At 44.8% G+C, this 27,787-nt stretch overlaps 1 protein-coding gene across 1 annotated transcript; it reads right to left on the bottom strand.

The window, feature by feature from the left end:
• LOC126563553 (uncharacterized) lies at positions 1-27,170 on the bottom strand. Its single transcript, XM_050220199.1, has 10 exons — positions 27,056-27,170; positions 4,296-4,719; positions 3,698-4,201; positions 3,012-3,251; positions 2,327-2,475; positions 1,910-2,105; positions 987-1,820; positions 687-916; positions 440-620; positions 1-332 (listed from the first exon to the last, which is right to left on the bottom strand). Exons 1-10 carry the CDS (start codon positions 27,168-27,170, stop codon positions 5-7), a joined length of 3,201 nt encoding a protein of 1,066 aa, XP_050076156.1. The 3' UTR covers positions 1-4.
• Positions 27,171-27,787: the final 617 nt, after the last annotated feature.

The raw sequence follows: 27,787 nt of genomic DNA, 5'->3' as shown, positions 1-27,787 counted from the left end.
TCGCTTATTGCTCATTACGGAAACGTTTCAGCTCTTGCATGATATTTTGCAGCAACGGAGCCGTTGACAGTTCCGTCGATTGAAGAACACTTTGTGGTGCGGTAATACGCGTCACCTCCATACCGCCGACTGGTCCCGATGGGGTGTGAAACGGCCCCGCACTCATCGGTCGTACCATTGGTGAGTGAGTGCCACTACTCCAAGCACCGCCACGCGTTCCACCAGGTGCCGGAGAGGATGGATTTCCCAACCCATGTGTACCGTCGGCTTGCTTACGGATCGGTGCGGCCGTTACGGGGCGTATGGTGGCTGACGAAGAGCGGGACGTTTCTCTAAAGTGTGACGAACGGTGTACAAAGAAAAAAATGCAAGTGTTGAGTAAAAAAATGCACCATGAAAAAAAATTACGAACGAATTTCGGTCCTGGTACCGAATCTACCTTACAACGACAGCTGATTTTCCACGATTTTCCACCGGTCGTATAACACCGGGCAGTGGGATCGAGTTTTTTTGCTCTTCCTCCCGCTCGGGACCATCGGTGTACAGCTGGATGGCTCCCTCGAGCAGTCCCTCAAACCGATTCCTCGTTACCACTGGATCACGCATTGGACTTGCTATCTCTAGAAGATTCGGTATTCGGTAAAATGTTTGGATTATACTAGACGTTTACAGCAAACCATCCCTACCATCCATTTCCTTCTTGTGCATCTGCCATACGATCGGCCCAACGACGCCCGGATCAGCGCCATCGCTCTGCGTTCTTGCCAGGTGCACCTCCGTGTCCGTATTGTACTGACTAGTGGCGGCCGTGTCGGGTCCTGTAGACTTCATACCCTCCATGTACGCATCCGACTGATCAAGATGCGTCATGGTGACCGGTTCCAGCACCCGGCTCAGCGGTTCCGGCACAAAGCATCTACAAGGGAAAGAAATCCTCTTTTAACCACCGAATATCTTCAACTCCACAATGGTTCTTTGTAGCTCACCTTGGGAAACTCTTCACCGACGCCATGCTCAGGTACGATCCAATGCTACCGGAATCCACCGACACGCCACCACCGCCCCCGCCGCACTGCTCCAGTACGCGGATCTTGTCCCGATTCAGTGCTTCCACCGGTAGCCCATGGCCATGGTCACCATAACCTACCAACGGTTTACGCTTCAGATAGTGCTTCAGGATCACATCCGTGTTGAAGGTTTCGCTGTGCCCGTACGGGCCCGGCACCAACTTTGGCTCGCGATCATCGTACGAACGATCGCTTGGACTAGCGCTGCTGGCGGTGGTCGTCGTCAGTGGACTTCTGGGCGGTCCACCCGGCCCCATCGCTCCGCCACCCTCGAACGATCCGACCCGATTCTCGCCCAAATACTTCCGGCGCCGTTTGTTTTCCTTCTTCGGCTTCTGGACCGAGGCGTACACGTTCTCCTGCCCCCCGTGCACGGTGAGTAGCGACTGTAGGTGGAACTGTTTCTGTAGCTTGTTGCTCAGATTGACCGACTTCTCATCCAGAAGCTCGTGTTGCTGCTGCTGATGCGTATGATGTTGATGATGATGGTGATGGTGATGTTTCTGCTTTCGCTTCGGATAGTACACGGACGAGTCGGACGAATAGCTCGAGGACGAGGAGGTTGGCCGCGTCATCGGTGGCAGTGGGAAATGGATCGTTGGGGACGGTTTTTGTGCGATCAGGCTCACACTGGCCGAAGGATCTCGGGTGTAAGGTGACGGGTGTCTGCTGCTACCGCTCTCACCCGTTTTCAGCGCATTAAGCTCTTCGCTTATCGTACCCGGCATTACAAGGGCTTGCGTTGACTCCAGCCTACAACAACAGAAGAAAAAACGGGACAAACGAATGTGTACATCCAAGCTCCCAAAATTCTAAAACCCACAAAACAGTCCCACACTCACTTCTTCATCTCGCCGATGTGCTTCCGTTTGCCGCGTGCCAGCAGGAACAGGCCAATGCACAGTACCGCTAGCAGCAGTGCCGCAACGCACGACACCACAAACAGGCTTGGGTTCTGGCCGATCAACGCTATCACGTTACCGCTACCGTTCTGTGTCGACGGAATCAACGGTGTCGCCTGCGGTTCCTTCAGATACGCTGGAAAAAAAAGGTGAAAAACGATACACAAAGTTCAGTGTACCGCTGCGACTCGACTCGGGAAAAACGCCCCGTGGAAAAACCACGACAAACGAGTTCAAGTTCTGCGGTTTTCAGATGGCGAGCTTCTCTTTTGGGCGTTTTAGGGGGTTTTTTCGACCATTAGCGAGCCCAGTTCCGAAACCAGTGGTTTTGGGCCAGGCGCAACTACGCATACGTACGGTCAGCTTTGAGGTAAACCATCGTTTCCAGCACGTGCTCCATCTCGTCCTGCGACATCAGCTTCATATCCTCAGCGGCTGTTGTTGCCAGCACCGGTAAGCCTCCAACAAACACGGAGTAGATTATTTCGGTTTGATTCAGCGTGTGACTGGGGGAGAGAGTGCGAAGAGCGAAATAGTCCAATAAAAGTTACATCTACTGGGAAACCAGTGTTTGGTGAAGTTAGTAATGTAGAGACCACAATTCAAAACTCGGTTGTTTTTAATACCCTGGACTTCTAACCAAACGGCTTGCTCGGTAGCGAAAATGAGCTTAATCTTGCTGCTAACTAAGTCCATCGGTGACTTTGAAGTGAAGAACAATTAAATAAAATTCTTTTAAATAAAAATTGCTCCACGACGCAACACTGCGCCTATGCAAATCAATGTAAAGAAATATAATTTACCAAACCTATTCCATGGCCATGCACTGGAACGGAACTGAGTACAAAACACTTCAGCCGCACAACGACGCTGAGACGACAAAAACAAAACCCTCCAACTAGGATCAAAAGCATATTTTTCGGTTTTGCCTACCCTTGCCGAGTGTCTACCGAGTGGATACTCTAGCTGATTCCTATTAGCGTTGTTACTCTGCCGCTGAAGCTACGTCGGCCACTCCGAAGCACCACAAGTACGCACTTACCTCGCCGTGTCCGCCGCCGATGCGCTACCGCCGCCCCGATTGCTCTTCGACCGATTGTTTTCCATCCGACCATCGCCATCATCCATTGACAATCGATCCTCCTCCCGCAAGTGGGTGGTATTGTGTATCAGGATCCGCACCTTCCGCCGGCCAGTCGAGTATGCATCCTTGTCGTGATTGCGCCTAACCACCGTCCGGTCTGGGCCCGGGACTTCATCGAGCACGGTACCGTGCAGCGTTCTGAAACGATTACCCAAACACATAGGCATATACCCACACATACACACACACACACTACAATGCTGCACATGTACACATGAAAGAGCAACGGAAACCATTTGTTCAAATATCGAGCAAATCGTTCGAGAGGATGCGCTCCAAGTAGGTTAGGTTAGGTTTGAGTGCGTTTTTTGTCTTTCTTTTCCCTGTTTTGCCCTCGGTACTGCCATTCATTCGAAATGGAGGCTTGTTTGGAATTTGCCAACCATCCCGATCAGCGGAATGGCACTGGGACGTCGCGTAGGAAGCGGCATAACAAAAAAACAACAACAAAAGAAAACAGGACATATGGCAAACAATAGGCATGGGAAGCCGAAGCCTCGACACAAGTACTTGGACTTTCTGGATCTGGGGAAACTGTTTGGATGGTTTGGGGCTTTGCGCTATGCTCAACAGCAGCAACATACCGTAAATGTTCGTCGGATTCTTCACCATTTCCACTACCACCGCTACCGCTACCAACCCGTTCTTGTGTATCGTGTCCTCCGATGACTTCCACTACCGGCGGTACCGGTAGCACATCACTACTGCTCCCGCTCGTCTGTTCCAACTCGTGCACCAGTTGGACCACATCGGCCGTATCTCTTTTGTGAAGCGCTTTCCGTCCCCGACGTTTGCGCCGCTGTTCGTACGCAATGACGGCTCCATTCAGCAGCACCCGGGGCATAGCTGGGTGGGGGTATGGCCGGCCGGAAGATGGTTCAGGTTTCTGTACAGCCTTTTGTTGTTGCGCTGCTAAGCCTTCTTCGCCGTGGCGAGGATTTCCGTTCGTCGTCGGCGGCACACGACGCTTCGACCGGTGCACCGGTGGTTCGCGCTCGCCGCCCATCGACTGTTGCTCGAGTGTATTGTTGTTGTGATGCTGTTGGTTGTTGGTGCTTCCGTTGATGCCGAGATGTAATGCCTGTTGCCTGTTGTTACGGGGAGGAAATCTGCGTCAGTTGATCTTATTCTTCCCGATTGGGGCAAACAGAACACACTCTGCCTTTTGCCAGTGGGTCTTACCTAGCGAATGCAACCCGATACAGCTTTGCCAATTTGCCCTCCAGTGCCGGATAGTCCTGCCGTCCGTACAGTCCACCGATGACGGTCATCAGCCAGAAGCGTCGGTCCGTGGGCGTAACGTTATCGACGGTGTGCCCGTAGTCGTCCTCGTCCACCGGTAACCGGTCCGTATCGTCATCGCCTCGAACGCCCGGCCCGGACGGACAGTCGAAGATGCACAGATCATCGTACCCGTCCGGACCACCGTTGCGATCGATATACACGGTGGCAACAACTGTGGCCGTCTTGATGATGGCATCCTCGCTGATTGGGAACCGTTCGAAGGGATTCAGTGCCGAGCTGGGCCCATCGCCGGAACCGGTCCAGAAGAAGTCCCGGATGTCCTGATCCGTAGCCTGCAGATAATTGCCAATGATGTAGCCATCTAGCGGACGGGCGTGAAAGAAAAAAACTCGTTCAATTAACCAATGTTTAATGTGATTAGTGAATTTGGGGTTGCTGGTGTAAGCGGCTTTACCGTACGAACACTTTGAAGGCACGTTGTTTTGGATGCCGAAACAACGAGCAAACAAACAAACTCATAAAATCCCCATTTACATCCCACATTTCCTTGCTGTCCCTGGGACATCCCCACTGGGACAGCGAAAGCACATCACGTCAAAGCGCTCTCGTGAGCACACTCACAGTAAAACGTGCCCATGATTTATTGCTTCCGAACAATTGGAAATCGAATCAAAACAATATTAATGCATGAAGACATGAACAACAGTTTTGTAGCGGGAATTCGGGTAAGATTTATGCGATTGTGCATAGTCTTAGACGGTTTCGTTGTGGAGTTCCGGGTTTTCTGCTCAGAGAGCATCCCCCGTGTCCCGTGTCGAATAAATGGCAGGTTTCACCCGGGCAGGAAACATATTGCTTACAACAGCAGTACCAAAGTACACCAGCAACAATCATCACGGCACGGTCGGTAGCGATGGAGTTTATGGGAAAGTTTTCCGCTTATTTGCAGTCAAAAAAAAAAGGAGCAAAACACCCTCGCCTCATACCTCTCAGGAATCGCTGAACCAGCGGGAAAAAAACTCCCGACCCGATTTGGGTCGTGGTTGAGAGAGCGTAGATATTTTCTGATCCACATCCGGACAACCGGCAGCTGCTTCGTCGGTTCCTTTGCCGTCGACAGTCGGAGACTTTTGCCGGAAATTGAACGTACGGGAAATCGGGCCGGGTTACACCGCGGGAAACCGAAAAGTTTACCGTACGCGCAAGCAACTTATGAGAAATTGTTTCGGTTTTTGGAGGGGGGGGGGGGGGGCTCTTTGAAGGGTAGAAACTGTTGTTGTGAAACTTCCTCCCACCCTGGCGCTAGATGGTAGACCGACACGCACGCACGCTAGTAGTGGTAGTATCAATTTACTTCCGCATTTACACGGTTATCGATTCAACAAACAGCATAACCCGATCGACGGCCGGACGCACAATACTGCGTTCGACAGCCGAACGTAACAAACTGTCGGTTACGTTAGCAACGTTGACTAATCGCGTACGTCCCCTCTGCATGAGGATGAGTCCTACTGAGGAACGAGGCTTCATAATGTATCGTCTGTTTATGTTAATCGAGTTAGGAACCAATAAACATAAGCAACAACTAGTTTGAACAATCGATCGAACGATTAAGATACAAGCAATCGGTCAATGAGTTATCAGAAATCTTGATTACCTTAAAATGGGCTCTCATTATCAATCTTTTCATCAAATACGGCAAAGAACGATCAACCTTCTGGAGCTTTATAGCTATTAGGCGAAATATTATGTCCAGGAATACAAACTTTAGTAGATTTTTTTGTTTTTTTGATAATTTATTCATATATGAATTCTCGTTACAATTTCTACCTTTTGGTCAGCAAGCATCGAAACTAAATTTTATCCGAAACAACTTTAATATAATAAAACATATTTCTAGGAAAGAGCGAATGTCAAAGTTGTCCTAGATCCGTCGTAGATTCGAAGAACGAACCACTTTGAGTCGCCAAAAAATATGCCACTCATTCGCTTTCGCCTACTTCAAGGATGCCGTAAACGTGTTCCTTACAAACCTGTTCCCGGAAAACTCGAACCTCTCCCAATCTCCGACAAAAAAAAAAAACCCCAAAAGGCGGATGTTTTAGTGACTACCGAATGTGATGAAGTTTATCGCGAGGAAACATTTTTGACAGTAACAAGCCGTCGATACAAATCGTAGATGCTCACAGCATAAATGCGGTCATCCCTTCCGGGGGCAATCAATCATCATGGCTGCGTACACATACAAACACCCATGTCGAACCTCTCGCCCTGGAGGAATAGCAATTTTCAACCAGAAAGCATGATGATCGCGGTATTTGTGCCCACGGAGAGCATGCACCACCAGTTCCACTACATTTGGGTACTTTATTTCTGCGAAACAGGAATCTATCCACCTCCGTCGGGCACCATCCCAAGAGAAGTTTCCGCATAATGTCTTTGGCCGTTTGGATTCAATATCCGATTATATTTTATTCTTACCCTTAGTTCGTTTGGTTCGCTCCCTTCGAATCCACATCATCAATCGGACGATGAAAATTCTATTGGCGATATATTTATTTCACCTAAAGACGCACACGCATACGCTGCAACTGTTTTGCTAGGGACTGCCTTCGTTTTCCGTCCGTTCCGACTGATTGCGTTCAATCCAGGGTAAATATTTCACTAAACGTAATACACACACACACACAAGATGATGAGTTGGTAGCCATCATGCAGAAAAAAGGCTTATTCCATTACAAAAAAGCAAACCGGAACCTGTCAGATATTTGGCTTGCAAAATGTTTACTTTATTTCCGGTAAATTAATAATTCTCATTTCCAGAAAATCAATCGTTCGCCGCGCAAAAAGGCGGAGTAGCTCAGCACCCAGTGGCCAGGTAGTAGGCAAAACTCGTTCCCGGACAAAGTATACTTAAAATTTATCATCACCAGCTCTCGGAAGATCCCGGACCAACGTATGATAAATTGTCCGCAACAACCGATTGAGCGTCACCGCCCATGCGTAAATGATGATGGACTTCCCAAGCGTAGCCACTCTAAGCACGCAATCTATTTCCCCTGGGTCGTTTCATCCTAGATCTCAACATGCGTCCTATCGATAGCCACCACCCGAAAACAGTCCGTCAGCTCAGTAATAAAACACTTATCTTGGATTAAAATCTGACGACCGATTGAATTTGCACTGTTTCCACTGTTGACTACGGGAACGGAAGCCGGAATCTATTTGAAAGGATGCATCGCACGCACGAGCACCAAATTAACTTCCATCACAATTTCCATCAATCGTTTGCTCGCTGTTCAGAGTATCACATCACACCCAGTCCACCGGATCATCATCCGTTCCACCCAAAAAAAAACTGCGAATTTCCTAGCCAGTGTCTCATAATTCTTTGCTCGCGAAAATTCAATCGCTTTCAAATAATCTCATCCCATGCCACACCGATGCCACAGATCAACCGTTTCATCAGCAACGGTTCATGGGAACCAAACCCCTCCCCCCCTGCCTCCCCCCCTCCACCCAAAAAAACATCCGATCGAGTGATCAACGGCACACGGAAAGAGTCGATAAATTTAACGATGATTGTGTGGGGTACGGCTTCCACGGTTTTATCCACGCTGGCCATGCCAGAGTCAAAAAATGATTTTCGCTACTTTTTTTTCGCGTGACAACCACTCACCCGCACACGCACACACATACACACATGTGCCAGGAGGCAAAAATATTTGGCACGATGCCAGAAAAGGAAATCCACTGCTCTGCCAAGGGAAAATTCGTCCCGAGAGATCCAATTCATCCTAGCAGGTAAGTGTGATTTAAGTGTCGCCCAATAAAATCCATCATCCGGGAGCATTCGGAATATCCACCTCTCACACTCCCCCCCCCCCCCCCACCTCCCTGTCTCTCCTACCAACTTGATGTCGCTAAATGTCAGTCCGTCAGGAAGTCCGCGGACGCGAAATCGATCCCGCCTAGGTGGTGTATCGCTCGGTATCGATATCAAATCGGTATCACTCATCACCTGGTGACGCGGTTACTCGCTCTGACCAGTACCGTTGACAGTATCGGAGTCTGCTTAATGGTAAGGTGCTCTCACGGCCAGCTGCTACCAAATCGTGGCTAGCTAGGCCTTTGTGATGAAAGGTACGCTTTACAGGGTAAGGATAGATCCTACGACGACGACGGTGTGGTTTGGTTTTTGGTCATATCGTTCCAAATGGTGCCATTGATGCTACGCGCACCGCGCCATACATGCAATCCTTCGATGTGGCTTCGGTGTGTGTCTCACACCAAGCGGATTAATATCCGTTGCCAGGGCATCAAAATTAGATCAGCGCTCGTTGAATCGAAATTTGTCAATAGACTCGACGGCAACAGTTGCCCCATTTTCGTCTCCTCGGTAGTATATCCCAACCCCGTTAGCCCCGCAGCTCATATCCCTGGTTTTGTTTGGAGAGCAGTCTCGTAGCGGTCGCACCCAAAGCTGCAAACACGCAGCCTGCAGCAAGTGACTGCAGGAAGTGACTAAAATGCCACCTTCCCTAACGCTAGCGGGAGGTTGTGCTTGAGGGTGACTTCACAAACAGCTGTTCGTACGCTGCCATGACACAGCGCACAGCCTGTGGTACACATTTCGCGTCCACGTGTTCCATAAAAGCAGATCGCTTTTTAATGGTTCATAATAATCGCTCGAGTGTATTTTGATCCGTGCATGGTGCAGCAGCTGAACCAATAGCAAGTGGCCAGATGATTCGGGCCCCCTATCGGCAACTAGCCAAGCTGCAGTAGAGAACGAGAACCATTTACGGTACCAGTGACTTCAGCCGTCAAGGGCAGCTATTCAATCATAATCGGACAACGTAGTGAATATGTTTTGGTTCATTGTCAGAAAAGTTATAAAAAGGCTTTTATTTCAACTAATGCCGCATTGGAACTAATAATAAAATCCATTCTTTTCAAAGAAATTTAATTTTCAAATGTACGTACTTTAACCCATCAAATACATAGAATCCAAGTGTGAAGCAAGTAATACAAACCATTTGAATAGTATATAAACTAAATTATTGCTAAACATTGTAGTTTTTGGCTAAGGCCATTAGCTTTTCAGCTGGCTTAACGACCTTCTAAATTACTCCTGCCATCTAAACTTACTGATACCGCGTAGTTGAATGGAATTTAAACCCCTGTTCAGCTTTCTATAACAGGCGCCATTGTCGCTATACCACCGGGTCGCATCTTGAGCATAATTTAACGATGCAATCTGCACAAGTAAAGCGTGATTTGTTCCGAAAAATCAAAGCTGGATAAAACCGCCAACTTCGTGGCCAGATGAAACCTACCGACCGATGGACAATCGTTCTTCCTACGTATTACCAGCGATCAAGCAGATCAGTATATCGATTTTTTTGCTCTAAAATGCACAATATGACCGTTGTCAGTCTACAATCGAAAAGGAAAACTTCAACATTGTTCCAACGGAGAATTTCCGTCGTAGCAACAAAACAAACGTGTCGTTTCGACTTACCCCTCATGTTCATGCATCACTTTAAATAATACGAGGCATTAATGTTTATGACAGCAAAAAGAAAAAAAAAAACACCGAAGTATAAAGTAAATCACCGAAAGCAGGGATAGGATCATACTTAGCTCAATGGCTGTGGATAAGCAAGATCCGAAGTTAGATTTTTTTCTCATTACTCATGAAGCGATCATAACAACTTTCATTACTTGTGTCGCAGTTACAGTGTAGACCCTAACTACTGGAGAACTGGTTCAGATAGAAATACGCACTGGATTAGTACAAGCGATAGCTCACTCGAAATACAGACAATACACTATTTCTACAAAATTTTGCTTGACAAACGACTTCATATTCCCCTAACAATAAATTGATTCTAAGAACAGCACAAACTCAAGGTACCAAGCAGCAAATAAGTAAATCCATATTTTAAAGCTCAAGAACTCAATGGTGGAACTTAATCCATTTATTTCGATTTCTTTTAACAATGCATTACCCTATCACATTTCTAGGGTCCAATAACGATAAACAATCGATTGACAATCTTAATATTCGCCCGGAGTCAACCTCCGGCCGAATGTATAGTACACCTTAACTCCTGGATCGCCTAATTCGACCTTAAATCTCTCAAGCGTCCCGTTTGGTATGCAAACCAGTGGATTTTTATACATTTTCAATAGGCGTAACTTACGCGGATACAGGCTCTCATTTAACGGAATCGATACAATTTTGTTGTACGACAGATCAATCTCTTCCAAGTTTGGTAAATTTTCAAAATCTTCCACATCAAAACGATCGATTCGATTAAATAGTATCGACAATAGCCGAACTCTTTGAGCAATAATTTTGTACAGACAACGAGGGACGCGAGTAAAATTGTTGAAGGATATATCCACATTTCCAAGTTTGCCACCCTCCCATGTACAAAAATCTAGCGCTTTTAAACGGTTTTCTGCTAGTATTAAAAGTCCTAACCTAGTATTAAACAGCGTACCTGTAAGCCGCTCAATCTTATTACCACGCAAATCGATTACGTACAGATTCACATAAGATTTAAACATACTCAAATTGATCTCCTGCAGTGCGTTGTGATCTAAATGTATCACACCTAGGACAGGGTTGCACACAACATTCGATTGCGGGACAAGGCGCGTAATTTGGTTCCGACCGAATTCTAAAATATCCAACAACCGTAACGGACAGAACAAATTCATGTTTAGCATTTTAATTTTCGTTAATCGGATGATGATCTTTCGCACATCGAGTAAGTTACTCAACGTGGGAGGAACAATACGCAGCGGACTGTTTTCGATTATTATGGATACAATTAAGCTGGTTTTTTCGAAGTTAATCCGTGAAATCGATGTCTTGTGAATGTCAACCTCAGTTACATTACAACTTGCTAAAACCGAAACCACCCTTAGCATTGGAGATTCATAAATGTTTAGTGAATCGTATTCTTTTCCCAACTCGTTGCAAAATCGCCCTTCAAGTGTTTGTGCTTGCAGGTTGTTCAAGTGAATGACAGCACGGTTTGTCGGTACATATTTTAGCATAAAATATCCTTCCCGGGATGGATTCCAGTCACTGAGATTACACATTCTATAATCAGTGCAATTCATCGTGAAGCTCGAAGCATCGTCTAGCAGAACAGCAATGAAAACGATACTGAAATGTTACACACCATAAATTAATACAAAAATTCACTACCAATCACACCGCTACACTTTTAATACCAGGTCACACGCAAATACACGCAACATTGCATCTTTCGGCCCGAATGCTTAGCGACAACTTATTTATACCTGCAAAAAATAAATGGCAGATGTCATTATCGACACGTGGTTGCAAAACGAAATAAAATAACGAACATTTCGACATTTTAAAGTGGCGTAAAGTATCTGGCGAATGTGCAAAGAAGATTTAAAAAAAAGTGGTCCTCATTAAGTGTCGTTAGATGACGTTCAATTCTACCAGGATGGACAACATTTTGGTTTGCTTTACAATTTATTTCAGCAAACTTTGCTTTCGGTGCTTCAGAATCAATCTTTTAATTCAAATGGTAAATGCAATGAGTCTTCAAAAGATATCTCAATTCTCTTAAATGTTCCGTTTGGTACACTCAGTGAATTATTGTACAAGATCAATGTTTGTAAGCTTTGCGGATATAAGCTTTCGTTCATAGGAATCGATGTAATTTTGTTGTGCGACATACTTATTTCTTCTAAGTTCGGTAAGTTTATTACATCCTCTATTTCAAAGCGACTAATTTGATTTGAAGAAAGCGATATCCTACGAACATTCGGGGATAAAATCTTATACAAACAACGAGGAACCTGAGACAGATTATTGTGGGATAGGTGTAAACCCGAAACTTTGCTACCGGTCCATTTACAGAAATCTAACACCTTTAAACGATTACGATTGAGGATGATAACTAAATGCTCCTCATTGATTAGTTGCCCTGAAAGCGCTTCAAGCTTATTTGCCCGTAAATCGATTTGTGTAAGATTTGTAAAACTATTAAAAATATCTAAATTTATCTCCTTTAGCTCGTTGTAATCCAAACGAAATATATGCAAGCTAGAACTACAGCTGGCGTTAGCTGCCGGTACAATGTGCGTTATCTTGTTCCTACCCAAATCTAAATGCTCCAAACTACTCATTGAGCAAAATAAATTTAAATTCACACTGGTTATCATCAATAAGCGTAAAACAATGCCTCCCACATTCAGTAAGTTTTTCACGGTCGGTGGAATGGTTCGCATTGGACTGTTTTTGAGCTTCAAATAACCGACGTGAATGTTTCGTTCAAATCTTAGCAAATGTATCGGTGTGTTTACAATTTTTACAAAAGTGAGACGGCATGCTGCCGTTAATGAAGCCATCCTTAGCATTGGAGATTCTTCAATGTGCAAAATACTGAACACACTTCCAATCTCTCTAAAAAATCGCCCTCCAACTGTTGACGCTTGCAAGTTTCTCACGTAAAGGTCAGAACGATTCATCGGTGCATACGGTAAAGCGAAGTATCCTTCCTCTGATGGGTTCCAGTTGCTTAGCACACAGTCGTAATTATGTCTACAATCGAATCTGAAGCCCCAACCGTGTGCAAGTAGAAACGCGACGATCAAAACACTGCAATGTTCCACATTTTAAATTATCACAAATGTTACACTCAACATCTTTTTGCTCGAAAGATACCATGATCGAAACGTTTGGAGAAACATGTTTCCGTCGAGAATGCACAACGTTCACTAAAATGGTAGCGTAATAGGTTTTGAGCAGAGTCGATTATTTTTATACATGAATTTTGAATCATTGGCACTATTATCTTTAATAGATTTCTTCAATTATTTTGTTCTTGTTAAAAAGTCATTTGGAAGATTATTTTTAACGCTTAATAACAATAAACCATTTTTTAAATGCTATTGCATTTTCGATTCAATTTCCTCCTAACCATTTTGTCAAAGTCTACCAGTCTTCCAGTATGGTGTATAGTCTTCTGTCAAATGAATGAAAGATTACTAAAACAACTTGTGTCTATAGTTTCTGATTCGCTTATTTGGTAGTAAATGATAACAGATATTGAGCACCAGCGCTCACGATGGACTCGCACATTCAAATCCCAACTCCGGGCGACATTGGTGGAATCTGTCATTCGCTACGCAGCTCCCATTTAGCTAGACGGACTTGAGCGCCAGGAGTGCCGAAGGTTGCTGCCAAATGTGCAACGGAGACGGTCTTTTGGCTCTCGAGAAGCTTCCACACCACCCGATACGAGATGGCAACGCTGCTGACCGTTCTGGTGCCGATCTTTCCTCTTGCCGACGTGGATAGTCGAGTGAACCAGAGGGATCTTCAAGGGGGCCGATCGGGCGGACTCACTCATGCAGGATGTCACTCTCGAGCTTTGGCAGCAACAGTGGGATGCGAATGCCACCAGCGAAAGGGCTAACTCCTTCAAACGGTGAGCCCAAGCGCATTCTCTTCTTCCCGAGGTGAAGACGTGGCCGTTGCGGATGCATCGAAACGTGGCGTTCCAACTGTCACAAGTGATCTCCAGTCACGATTAATTTTTATTTTTTGCTATTACCTGTTCAATGAAGGGACATCTGCGAGGCCGCATCACCGACGAGCTTCAACAGGCATGGAATGCGGGACGGGAGACACTGGCCGTGCAAGACAATTTTTAAATTCCTGCTTTAGCAGGATTATCCGGCCGGTCGCATTCCAGCGAGTTCGTGCCGAACGGAGTAACGTGGCCCGGCGCTCACAACAGCCTGCAGCGAGAGTAGTCCTTAACATCAAAAACAGCCATCTCCGGCGACGGCTGAACGACGGACAACTGATCGAGAGCGTGTTGCTCCGCTGGCACGATCGTCAAAGGTGTGCGGCCGGCATTCGTCATCTCTCTGATGGAGAGTCAAAAAAAGTCAGTTTCCGGTTCCAAAACAAAAAGGACACTTAACCAATATCAAGGGGGCGTTGGTCTCATGCAGACAACCAGATCAGAAAGCTCTGTGTAATTTAAAAAGAAAAAATAAATAGGAATGTGTCTAAGGCACGCTCACGGTCGCTGCAAGGCAGCATCCCCTAATCAAAGAACTTTCGTGGATCAAACGCCAGGGGAAGAGAGAGTGTCGAAATAAAACATGTCAACAATATGGTGAACAAAGACCCGGAGCAATGTACGAATGAATCCAATGAACGATCCGCTATTTTCAAGCATTTTTCCGTTTTTTATTTGACATCGCAACCCTAAGAGATTTAAGGATGCAAATTATTAATCGGGCAACATAAATTAAAATTATTTTGATTTAGAAATAGGTCTGAAAACTTCTGAACCACCACGAATGCCAAGTGATGACTACCTAAAATAACAAAACACTTCAAATCAGCGAGAAAATTGAGCATCACCACAAAAAAGATCATTATTGATTAAAACAATTACACACATGCCTGCGTGCACATGCACGCATGCACTTGTACATCAAACTGCTACAGAAGGACACAAAAAACCAAAATTATTTCCAACCCACAAAATGACTACTTACTGTCCATCACGATATTTTGCCGAACCGCATGCTAGCTTGTTACATTCAATTGCAAACTATAAAGTGTGCAAACGACCCATCAAAAGCTGGATGAGTCCGGCTTCCTTTCCCGGTAGAAACAAAAATTAGATCCACCGTAACGTAACCACATTTTGTGCTCTTTGACACTCTGCACATTCGGTAAGTGCAGTCAAACAAAAATTGTTAAACTAGCAACAAACCAACAGCTAACAGCTTGATGGAAATGGGAACATTTCGGTGCAAACCAAAACACATTGTTCGATTATTGTTCCAAACCCGTCCCCCAGTGCCGACCCGTACAATCCGACGGGATGGGTGGCAAACGAAGAATGGCACGCGAAACGCGAAATCTGCTGCTAAAAATCAGACCACTAAAAAGTCACATGAGCATCATTAGCCGTTAGCAGTAATGGGGACAACAATCATCCATCGGAACGCCACCGAGGGAAGCCCACCATCCTCCCTGGAGACCGATCATCATCCGCTGCATCCGTGGTGGTGGTAGTAGAAGCAGCAGCAGCAGCAGCAGCAGCAACAGTAACAAAACAGCATCAATGACATCGACCAACAACGTCCAAGCCACAATTCAATTCCCGTATCATAATAATGCTCTCCATCCTACTTCACATTCAAACGAAACACACCGGGAGAGCGATCTACGAAAGATACGGGGAAACTCCCTTCCTCTAGCTCTTTCTCTGTCTCTCGAACGCATTGTAGCGACACCCTGTACCGACACTAATGCTAACCCTGGCGTGACATCAACCGTGAACTACATCCACCAGCGTCAGCGAATTCGTGGCCCACTCTGGCCCATCATTTTTCGGCGGAAAATAGATTTGCTGTTAATTTATTTCTCATGACCATCGGTGGCTGTGAGTGTGTTCTGCATTGCCTCTTCTTTCATTTGTTTTTTGTTTTTCCTCCCCCGAGCGCTGCGAGTGCCCAGCGCAACATTTAATGCGGTTGTGTATCGGTAACGGCTGTCGCAGCTCGTCGCACGCCGGAGACGCTTTTTATGTGCGGAAAATTATTACTTTATTCCCCGTTGGGCGTCGTGCATTAAGTGAAGAGGTTGTAGCTGGAGTGGGAGGGCGGTATGTTGGAGAAGGAAAGCAAATTCAACAAATCTGTGAGTTTTGTGAAGGAGTGCCTTTCCTGGACCGAAATGATAAGCGATTTGATGAGTTCCTGGGGAGACAACTGTTGAGCAGGGTTTGTTTTGCCGGCTGACCATTTGAGCATTGGTTTTTCAACTAATTTATATTAAGTTTTTTTTTCAGTTAAAGAACAAAGTACCAATTCTATTAGTTATGTTTTACGTGCAACAAGGGCACATCCTTTTTTGCGAGAAATTTCGTATTATACGAGTATTAGAAACCAAAATAATAGCCTTTTTTATTCCTATAGAATGCCCTAGCCGTATTGGCAAAAATTAACATTTATGAAGTAATATTTCAATTCGCTCTTACAGCACTTTGCTTTTTGTTAGAGACAATGTTTATTTTTCCATGTGTCATGAATACAAGACCTGTTGGATATAGAAGCATCTAGTATTCAACGAAGCCAAAAGAGTTTATATGATTAACATAGTAAGCTCATAAAATCAGAATAAATCAGAACTTTGTATTGACTACACGTATCTTTTCACGCCTCAAACTACTCTGTTCTAACAGGTTATGGGCCCAGGGCATTTTTCGGAAGAAAAGTGAATATTTATCTCGTTACGTTCGTAAAATCGTTGTTCCAGAATGGATGGCCGATTTAGTATGGTGAAACTGAACAACAGTAACTACAACAGCTGGCGCTTCAAAGTGGAATTGCTGTTGGTCCGTGAGGATCTTTGGTGCTACGTGGAACCAGGAGTGAAGCCGGAAGCAGTGTCGCAAGATGTTTGGGATGCCGGTGTAGCCAGGGCCAGAGCGACAATAGGCCTACTCATTGAAGACAACCAACACGGATTGATTCGTTCGTCGAAGACAGCACGCGAGGCGTGGTTATCGTTGCAGAACCATCATAGGAAAACGACACTTACATCGAAGGTGTCATTGCTGAAAAGGGTTTGCGATAAACGTTTTTCGGAAGGCGATGACATGGTCGAGCACTTATTCGAGATGGAAGAACTGTACGAGCAGCTCCAAAATGCCGGACAAGAACTTGCTGAAAATCTCAAAGTCGCGATGATTTTGAGAAGCCTACCAAGTTCGTTTGACACTTTTACCACCGCATTAGAGACTCGATCTGATGAGGATCTTACAATGGAGTTGGTGAAAAGGAAGCTGATCGATGAGATCGAAAAGCATCCTGGAGCGTCAATGGATTCGGTGTTGAAAGTTGGTGCTGGAAAACGTCGGGAGAGGCAGCAGAAACCTCTGATGTGTTACCAGTGCAACAAGACGGGTCACAAGAAGCTGGATTGTCCGGAATTGACTCGTGCTCCGGAAAGCAGCAGCAGACGTGGCAAGATACATCGAAAGAAGGACGATACAGTTACTTTTGCGTTTGCCGGGGTAAGTGAAAGATACAGCGATTCAAAGTTATGGGTTGTAGATTCTGGGGCATCTAGCCATATCGTCGCAGACCGGAAATATTTTAGTGAATTACGAAGCAGCGATGTGAAATGGGTGAAATTGGCCGATGGAAAACGAGCTCCAGTTGACGGAATAGGTACCGTGAATATTACGTTGTGTGACGAAAACGGAGTATCGAGGGAGGCCAAGTTGAGCGATGTGTTGTTTACGCCAAGTTTAACCATGAATTTGCTGTCGGTGTCGCAGATAACTAATAAAGGTGCAAGAGTGGAGTTCGACGATCATGTTGGATGTCGAATTATGTACGGTAAAGCGACAGTGGCGTGTGCACATTCTGTCAATGGATTGTACGTTTTGGAGCAGCCGGACAAGATCGTGTTGGCAGCTAGAAGTAACCACAATCAGGAATGCGAGCACATATGGCATAAAAGGTTCGGGCATCGTGACATGAGAGCTATAAATCGAATGAACAAAGAGAAGCTAGTGACTGGATGTAATATGAATAAGTGCGGCATTGAGGAACCTTGTGATTGTTGTTTGAAGAACAAGAGTGTAAGAATTCCATTCCCGAAACAATCGATATCATCCACGAAGGCGACGATGGATCTCGTTCATACCGACGTTTGTGGACCATTGGAGACAGCTTCCGTTACCGGTTATCGTTATTTCATGACGGTAATCGACGATCACTCAAGGTACTGCGTTCTGTATTTGCTTAGGCAGAAGTCGGAAGTAGCTCTTAAGATCGAGGAGTACGTGACAATGGCGAGGAATATGTTCGGGCGCAATCCGAAGATAATTCGTTCGGATCAAGGAGGAGAATATCGCGGGAAAAAGTTAAGGGAATTCTACAAACGACAAGGCATTCAAGCGCAGTTTACGGCAGGATACAGTCCTCAGCAGAATGGAGTGGCAGAGCGAAAGAATCGATATCTTTTGGAGATGGTTCGATGCATGCTTGCCGACTCAAACATGCAGCAATGTTATTGGGCTGAAGCGTTGAACACAGCAGTTTACTTGCAGAACATCTTGCCTACAACATCAGTTGCAGTTTCACCATTCGAGTTGTGGTACGGAGTAAAGCCTGACGTCAAACATTTGAAGGTTTTTGGTTGCAGTGCGTGGGTACATATCCCAAAGGAAAAGCGAGGGAAGCTTTCAGCTACTGCAAAACGGCTCACTTTCGTAGGTTATTCGTCGGAGCACAAGGCATATAGATTGCTTGACGAAGATACACGAAAGATAATTGTTAGTAGAGACGTTCGGTTTGATGAGAACACTAAGCGTTTAACAAACGAACGTACTAGTAAAGCCGATCATAATGTGGAAATAGAGTTTCAGACAGCTACTAAGAAATCTGAATTGTTTCATCAAGAAAGTGATAGCGAAGATGAAACGTTTGATACGGCCACTAGTGATATCATTGAAGAAAATGAAGATCATGTCCCTGCAAATGATTCTAACGAATGTGAAGACATCGAATGTGTACCAAGAAGGTCAAATCGAACAACGAAAGGAGTACCAGCGAAGCGGTATCCAGAAGTAACCGGTGTTACGAAACAAGACACTTGCGAACCAAGAAGCTACTTGGAGGCGATGCAGAGTGTCGATAAAACGGCTTGGATATCTGCTATGGAGGAGGAGATAGCCTCTTTGATCGAAAATCAGACCTGGGAGCTAGTACCGTTGCCAGCAGGAAAGAAAGTTGTCGGATGTAAGTGGACATACAAGATGAAAGAAAATGAGAACGGCGAGGTAGTACGCTATAAGGCGAGATTGGTCGCGCAAGGATTTTCTCAACAGTTTGGCACGGATTATGATGAAGTCTTTGCCCCAGTAGCGAAACAAACCACTCTTCGTACCTTGCTGTCGATAGCTGCTAAGAAGAATTTGGTGGTAAAGCACTTGGACATCAAATGCGCTTATCTGTATGGCTACTTATCTGATGAAGTTTATATGAAGCAGCCTCCAGGATTTCAGTCGGGAGAAAATCTGGTGTGTCGGCTCAAGCGGAGCATATATGGTCTGAAACAGTCAGCACGTGTATGGAACAAACGGATTGATCATACATTTAGAAACATGGGTTTTCAATCCGGGAAAGCAGACTCGTGCCTGTATATAAGAAACAAGAATGGTAAGCGTTGCTTTATTCTTATCTACGTGGATGATATGCTCATATTTTGTGATTCGGAGGATGAATACAACAGCATACAATCTACACTTGAAAAGGAATTCAAGGTGTCAAAGCTTGGTGATATACGGCAGTTCCTGGGCATACATGTTGAAAAAGTCATTATACATTATACGCTTGACCAGAAGAATTACATCGAGAAAGTCATTGCTCGGTTTGGTCATGAAAATTCAAAACCATCGAAGATACCCATCGATCCCGCGTATATAAAGCAAAAGGAGGAGAAATTACTGGAAACGAATGAATCGTATCGATCGTTAGTGGGGAGTTTGCTGTATGTTGCGGTGAATACACGACCCGATATTTGTATCAGTACGTCATTACTGTGCAGGAAGGTATCGAATCCGACTAATCGAGATTGGACTGAAGCAAAACGTGTCCTACGTTATCTGTCGGGAACTAAGGATCTGCGTTTACACTTAGGCGATGGTAATGGAAAACTCGAAGGTTTCGCTGATGCTGATTGGGCCGGTAATGAAGATGATAGGAAGTCGAATTCCGGGTTCCTGATCAAATATTGCGGAGGACTCATAAGTTGGGGAACCAGAAAACAAACGTTTGTTTCGCTTTCGTCAACAGAAGCTGAGTTCGTGTCATTGTCCGTCTGTTGTCAAGAACTAATGTGGATCAAACGACTGTTAGGTGATGATCTTGGTGAAGAAGAAACGAATCCAATCGTCGTGTGGGAAGACAATCAGTCTTGTATCAAAATGGTAGAATCAGATCGTATTGATAGTCGTACCAAACATATTGATACCAAACATGCCTTCACTAAAGATTTGCGCCAGAAAGGAATCATCGAGCTACGTTACTTATCAACGGATCAAATGGAAGCGGACATTATGACGAAGCCACTTGAACGAATCAAGTTGGAACGACATCGAACGGCAATCGGTGTTAAAGGATGAAGATGTCTTCGTTGAGGAGGAGTGTTGGATATAGAAGCATCTAGTATTCAACGAAGCCAAAAGAGTTTATATGATTAACATAGTAAGCTCATAAAATCAGAATAAATCAGAACTTTGTATTGACTACACGTATCTTTTCACGCCTCAAACTACTCTGTTCTAACAAGACCACCAACGAAAAAGAATAATTTTGTAGAGACATGTATTAATTTAACTAGAAACTTGAAATAACATTTAATAATAAGAGCTTTCCAGTAGTCTAGGCGACAACGGCCCCGGTCTTTAAACGGCAGGACCGGGGTTCAACAATGCCCATTCGGACCGTTGGCCCGTAGTGAGGACTGACAAACTCACTGTACAAGAAAAATTTGTGAAAATCAACATTATTCTAATTCTTTTTATCTGTTGCTTTGTAGCTTTGGAGCGGATTGTAGTGGCTCAGTAGATTGGGGAGCAATCTGAACTGACAATCTTGCGATTTTTATTTCACACAAATCAATAAAACATATAAAAATATTAATGTTTCAATGAAAACTAATCACACCCATTTTTAGCTGACTCTTTCCCCTTATGAAATAAATCAATTATTTCTTTCTCTTTAGACTTCAAAACCCACTAAATCACAAATCTCAAACCAAAACCCCGGACAATTCACACACACGAAAAGCTTGCTAATTATCTGTTCTAAATCATCCAGCCACAGGAAACGGAATAGCTACGATGGCTAAATTATGAAACATTAAATGTTGATATTTTACATCCCATTTCTACACGCTACTACGCTACTACGGGTAGAGCCGGGATGTTCTGTTTTGAAATCACAATTTCGTCCTTCAACAACAATGTCCAGCCCCAAGCTGCCACATAAAATACACGCACACATACACAATCTATGTTTGTCCTAGAGCCTAGTTGTCTGGTTCAGTAAAATAATTGAATTCCTCCCTTGAACAGTTCCACCAAAAATACACACACACGCTCAGCCTCAGGGCGCCAACTGGACCTCTGTCTTCATTCCCTCCCCCCCCCCCCTCACCCCTCACCCCTACTGTGCCACCACACAGTAGTATCACAATAATTCCGCTACATCAACGAGCAAACGATTAATTTCCAATCATTGGCAGTTAAGCATGCCAGCATCTATAACGCTCATTTTCAAACTCCGAAATCATGACAACGCACGGTGGGACGCTTACTGCCTCGTTCGTCGTACACAGTTGCCACGAAATGGTGCAAATAGATCACCGCAAATGTCGCAGCATCGCCACACGCTCGCACCATCCGCTCGTCCCGTGTGTGATTATGGGTTTTCGGTCGGCCGAACCGACCAGCACAAACAATTCCATTCGTTCCAGTCGGCTGCCCTTGGGTAGCACATCACGGCCGGCCGTAACTTGCCTGGCTGGCCAGTTACGGCCTAGTGTGGGGGCCACCATTTGGCCATTCCCGGGTACGCGTGTGGATTAATCGTAACTGTCGTTCGCGAACGACCCGAATCGGGTGGCCAAGTAATCAAGGCTACACTGGCTGAATGCATCGAGCATGCGGACCAAAACGGACGGCCATATTTGCATATATTCAATATATCACCCAACGCGACTTGTTGGCTTGGAAATGAAATTAGAGGATGAGCCACAGAGACGACCGACGTACCAACACAGAAGGTGCGCACCGACGACGCTAATACGCTACGCAGACACACATTATTTCGGTTTGGGACACAACACGGTCACAGGCGTAACGGAACACGATCCACGGGGAAACTTTTGATTTAAGAAGAGCCATCCCCAAAACTCTCCAGGGACACGCACCTCCTGATACTTGACAAAAACTTGATCCGATTCCGATCCAAACTGGTTGCCGGTGCCGCATCCCGTTCGCGACCTTTTCACCTTTTTGTTCCCATCTTTAGTGTGTGTGTGTGTGGGGGGGTTTTGGGTGAGTCGTCCGGGTGGAAATGTGTCGCCATTTGCGCACGAACGCAATCCATTACCGGTGTTTTTGTTTTTCTATTTCTTCGAAACAGACAAATGGAGAGAAAAAGAGAGAGAGAGGGGGGGGGCATCGAAAACCCTTCCCAGATATCATGGCAGAAGACAAGAAGTCCCGAAAATCTATTTTCCCTACCATTGATTCATTTGCAAACCGATTCCGATTCCACCACAATGGAAAACCCCAACTGGCACAGGGTAGTGGAAATTTGAGGAAAAAAAACATATTTCTTACCCATCGGATTGAAACTGTTCGGTGCAAACGATGGCTAAGCACATTCGAACAAACCGACCCGAGTTTTATTCGACAACCTTGCGCACATTTATGTCGGCTTATTTATGGCTGCGCTGTAACAAAAAGTCATTTTTATACGGGCTCATCCGCCTTGGCTTTCCGCGCCTTGCCTTCACCGTGCGCGCGTAAACGGATCCAAATGGTTCCCGGGGGAATCGAAACGGAGTTCGATGCTTTGATATTTGAAATCGAAGTTTTCCCCCAGTGTTACGAACTGGTTCTATCTATTTTTTCGTCGCGCCGTGTGCTTTGTTTGGTAGGGTAATTTGGTTTCTCGGCAGGAAAACAAAATAATGTCCTGGTTGCGAGCGCTTCGGTACCTGTCGCACCGATCCACCCCCTAAGCTTTGTCCAAGTGCTGTCATCCATTTATTCTAGTTCATGGCTGAGGAGGCTTTTAAAGGTGGGTAGAGGACATCAGGCATCCCAAACCTTAGGATTACTTCTTGGGCAACAAATCGAATGACTAATGCTTCTTGGCCGGGTGGTCTATGAAAAGTTGCGGCAATCTGTTATGGTTGAAAAGGTATACGTTGGAAAGTTCTCATAATGCAGCGAGAACTTAATGTGGGCATACTGTAGCTGATAAACAGTTTGATTGAAACAAGCTTTCGGTAAAAGAAACGGTTCTTTCTTTTTTTGAAATATAAAAGAAATATCTGTTATCTACACTGATTAGATTTTATTTTCGATGAAAGAAGTTTGAAGATAAGTTTATCGTACTGTAAATAAAAGGATAATCAAATAAAGATTGAGTATTGTGGTTAAAGTACGTAGGCTGATATTTATATTTCTGGCCGGAAAATGGAATGGAAATGCATTTATTTACTATCAAAAATTGTTTTATTCTTGAGATTCTTCTCTGATTGAGATACCTCCAAAACGTGGTTTTTGAACGCTTCAACCGTATCTTCTGGGGACAAAAATCGTTGACCACGCATTTTTTTTCTTGATGTCCTTGGGTGCCAAGTCAGGGCTGTAGGACGGATGATCCATCAATTCGACGTTTTGATCGGTCAAATAAGCGATGGTTTTCGCCGATATGTGAGAGCCCGCATTGTCATGGTGAAGAATGATCCGTCTTCTGTTTTTCGTTTTTCAAATTTCTCCGAAAACTTCTGGCAAACAAATTGTGGTGTACCATTCAGAAATGATCGTTCTACGTTCTTCAAGTGGAAGAGTCGCCACATCATCTGTTTTGCTGAAGAAACAGGCGACCATTTGCTTCGAAGTGCTTTTTCCACGGATAACTTTCGTTGGGTTTGGCTCTAGGTTGAAGACTCATACGGTCGATTGTTGTTTTGTTTCGGGCTCATACGCATAGATCCATGATTCCTCACCTATGACGATCTTATTAAAACCTTTTGAAGCACATTTGATCGTATTTTTTCAACATTTCCTTGCACCAATCGATGCGAGCCTTTTTATTTTTGAGCGATTGTCAACATGTAGGGGATCCAACGTCAGCAAAAAAATTTAAGGCCAGGTGTTTGTGCAATATAGTGTTTATGCTGGTGGAAGAAATGCCCAAAGATGCCTTTATCTCCCAGACTGTCACATAACAATCTTGTACAATTAGATCTCGAACGGCATCAATGTTCTCAAGCACAATGGCCGTTTTTGGACGTCCTTTTCGAAATTCGTGATTGATTGAGCGTCGGACAGGATAGTGCTTCATCGCCATACAAAAATTTGAATTCTTCAAAGCAGTCTTGTCTTGATAGTCCACGTCAAAAGTTGTGGAAAACGGTCGCACGAAAATTTTCACGCGTCAATTTCATTGTTTTGGCAAAAAAAAAAATTAGCGAAAAAAAACCAGACAATTTTATTTGTATATTTTAAGCGAAACCTCTGTAAGCATTTTAGCAAGTCAATGCAAGCGTCTTTAGAATAAGTTTTTCCTACCAATACAATACTCCATCTTACGATCAGTATTATTGGCAGTAGAGATTTAAATCTAATGTTTAGTTGTTTGAAAACCACTCTAAAAAACTGATTTCTTCCACCATATGAGCAGCAGGACCTTCTTGTTGGTTGGATCCGAAGGTGGGATAACACTCTTTGATCTTGGCTACAGTCAATATCCGTCCATGGGTTAGTGGAGGGCTTTAAACGTTGTAGAGAACGGATCTGGCGTTGGAGCCACATACTATTTGTGATCCAAGGTTCTTAGCTTCATTCCCCTCGGTTCCAACGTGATTTGGAAGGGAATGGCAGGGAAATAAACAAGATCAGGGAATGGGACAATGTCTTCGAGGTGTGTTTTGAATTTTTGGAGGATCCTTGTCTGGAGATCCTTCTAGTGAGAAGTCATGGATAGATCACCCGTTGAATGTTTGTTTTTTCTCCGTAACACTAGATCGCCGTTGATGACTGCTGTTACATACACCAAATAAAGTTGTAATTTAAAGACAAAACTTTTCGTAAAGATAAACTAATCTACTGTATGTCAAAGTAGAAGAAACTGAACATTAAGATTCACAGTACAACGGATGGTTTTGAAATAGTGAAGTCATTTTAATTTGAAATATTATTGAATCTAATGTAGCATTTATTTTGTGGTCTTCTAAAAAGGATTGGAAAATGGAGAAGGTCATATATCTGCATGTAAATATTCTGTATCAAGGATCGAAAGCATTAATAAATTTTGTAACATTCATATTTCTGCATGAAAAGCAGTCGTTCAACGTCTAGTAATATCAAACGCTTTATTTCTGTTTTTTGCTCAATCTCAAATGAAACAAATTAAGACAAAAACACACCACGGTCACCCAGAGCGAAAGAAATAGATTCATTTCTCCCATAACGACATGCTCCAAGATTTAATTCCAAAACATTTGTCACAATCGTACAGCATCACAAACCCCAATTAGTCCTTAGCGCAGCTGCATTCCCAAAAATATTACGCTCCATTTTGTTTCCACAGCGTGTTCACATCATGCCCAATTGCTTTCGCCCAGTTACTTTAGAAGAAGGTATCCAAATCCAAATAGAAATTTACCAAGGGAAGCAAACTTTTCGCCTCGGTACGATAGGATCGTCCGGTGGCAAAACGCACCGTCACAATTCGTTAATAGAAGCGCCCAAAACCCCGGCTAGAAAAACAAAGCATCAAAACTCATTTTTCCCAACCCACCTCGCACTAACTAATGCGCTGACTGTCACTATTGCAGCTGCTGCTGCTGGTACTACTACTACAGTTGGACTGATTTGCTGCATGCTGCATCAGTACAGGACAAAAACCCCATGACACGGCAACTCGGTTCGCGCGCGCCGGACAACGCTTAATTCAATTAAGTTGTTGTTTTGCAAGCGTAATTAAGTTGTTTTGCTTCGCGCGAGCGCCCGTAGTCCACCGCTGTACTACACCCGGCACATTCTTCTACATCCCATCTTGGGGTTCCCGACCTTCGCTCATTCTTCCCGCGAGAGACACTAACAGGGGGCAGTCTCTTTCCTTACCAGGAAAACCCAACGCTGCTAGTGTCATCCACACTGTCATCCGTTTTGTTTGCCTGCGAAGGATGCTGCAACAAAAGGTACCGGGCGTGGAAGCGACAAAAAATAAAAGGAAAATGTCGTTAGTCACTGACTGTGTTAGGTAGCAGCTTTCGAGGTACGTATTTCCCGAACTGGACGCCAATAATGTACCTTGAGGTCCTGGGTTCGCTCAAGCATTTCAATTATCTTTGTCAATCAATCAGGCGTCCGTATTTCCGGGGACGGAAGGGGTTGGGAAACAACACCCCTGTACACAAAAAACACCTCGAATTGGACGATCCAGACGATGCTCAGCTCCGAATGTAACGCAAGAAGTTTTTGGAGGATGCAATCGATAGGCTACATTCACGTGGATGCTCGCACGGATGCAGCTCAGTGCATCTGATCAAACATCACAAACAAGCAGTGTCACAAAAACAGCAACAACATTACCATCTCGAAAGGAAGTGACCGTAAAATTGCATTCCTTGCATCCTTGCTGCAGTGTGAGCTAAGTAGAGTTTGGAAAGGATGGAAAATCCCATCCTCGTATCATCCTTTTTTCCACTATTTTCACTACTGTCCCTAGAATCAAAAGAAGACTTCACTTTTTCCGACACCCAGGCTGGCGCTACCTTGTTGCTAAAACGAAAGAAATCCGACCAGGTCGAGCAAAAAAAAAAAACCAGTTGCGGGAAAAATTACCTCTATTCTCGAACAGATGCGGATCACTGCTATATCCTTGCGCTACCGGAACCACCGGCACCAGACAGCTTAGCACTACCAGCCTTAGCGTCAGGTAACGAAAATTGCACTTCATTATTTCTGTTTGCTTTCCTCATCAATTCCAGCCAGGCAGCGAGAGCCAGCACATTGACTCGCGGCAATATCTTTGCCTGTTTGATCGGTTGCAACGATTTGCCGGTGGCGTTTGCATGCGCATATCCTAACGCTAACCGTCCGCGCTGTTAATCGTTACCCGCGGGATCGGTTGGCTTGAGTAACGACAAGCGTCATTGGCAATCTTTTCTTCCACTCAATCACTGCAAGCACTGGGAGACTGCACTTTTCTCTAGCCGGATTTCTTGCTTGCTTCACAAGTTTTGCTGCACTCTTGGGCGACCAATATCCACTGCGAGGATGCTTGGAAAAGCGTCAAAAGCAACGCGTGTCCGATAATCACACCTCCACACACACACACAAACACTCCAAAACAAGCAGACACCAACAAGCGCGAGTTGGCAGTATTCGTTTCTGCTCACATTTGTTTACACTTTTCCATTTCCTTTGGCTCACTTCAAGGGAAAAACAGAGCCCAGTTTACCGTATCACTTTTACTTCAAACGAATGCCTCTTCTCTTGTGATTTCGGGAAGCACAAAAATGGTGAATCTAATCAGCAGGACACACTTTTGCTCACTTGACGTTTCGCACAGAA

Source organism: Anopheles maculipalpis, chromosome 3RL (genome assembly GCF_943734695.1).
Source record: "Anopheles maculipalpis chromosome 3RL, idAnoMacuDA_375_x, whole genome shotgun sequence".
Classification (NCBI taxonomy): Eukaryota; Metazoa; Arthropoda; class Insecta; order Diptera; family Culicidae; genus Anopheles; species Anopheles maculipalpis.
Note: the sequence above shows the minus strand (reverse complement) of the source record. Positions and strands in the feature narration are given on the sequence as shown.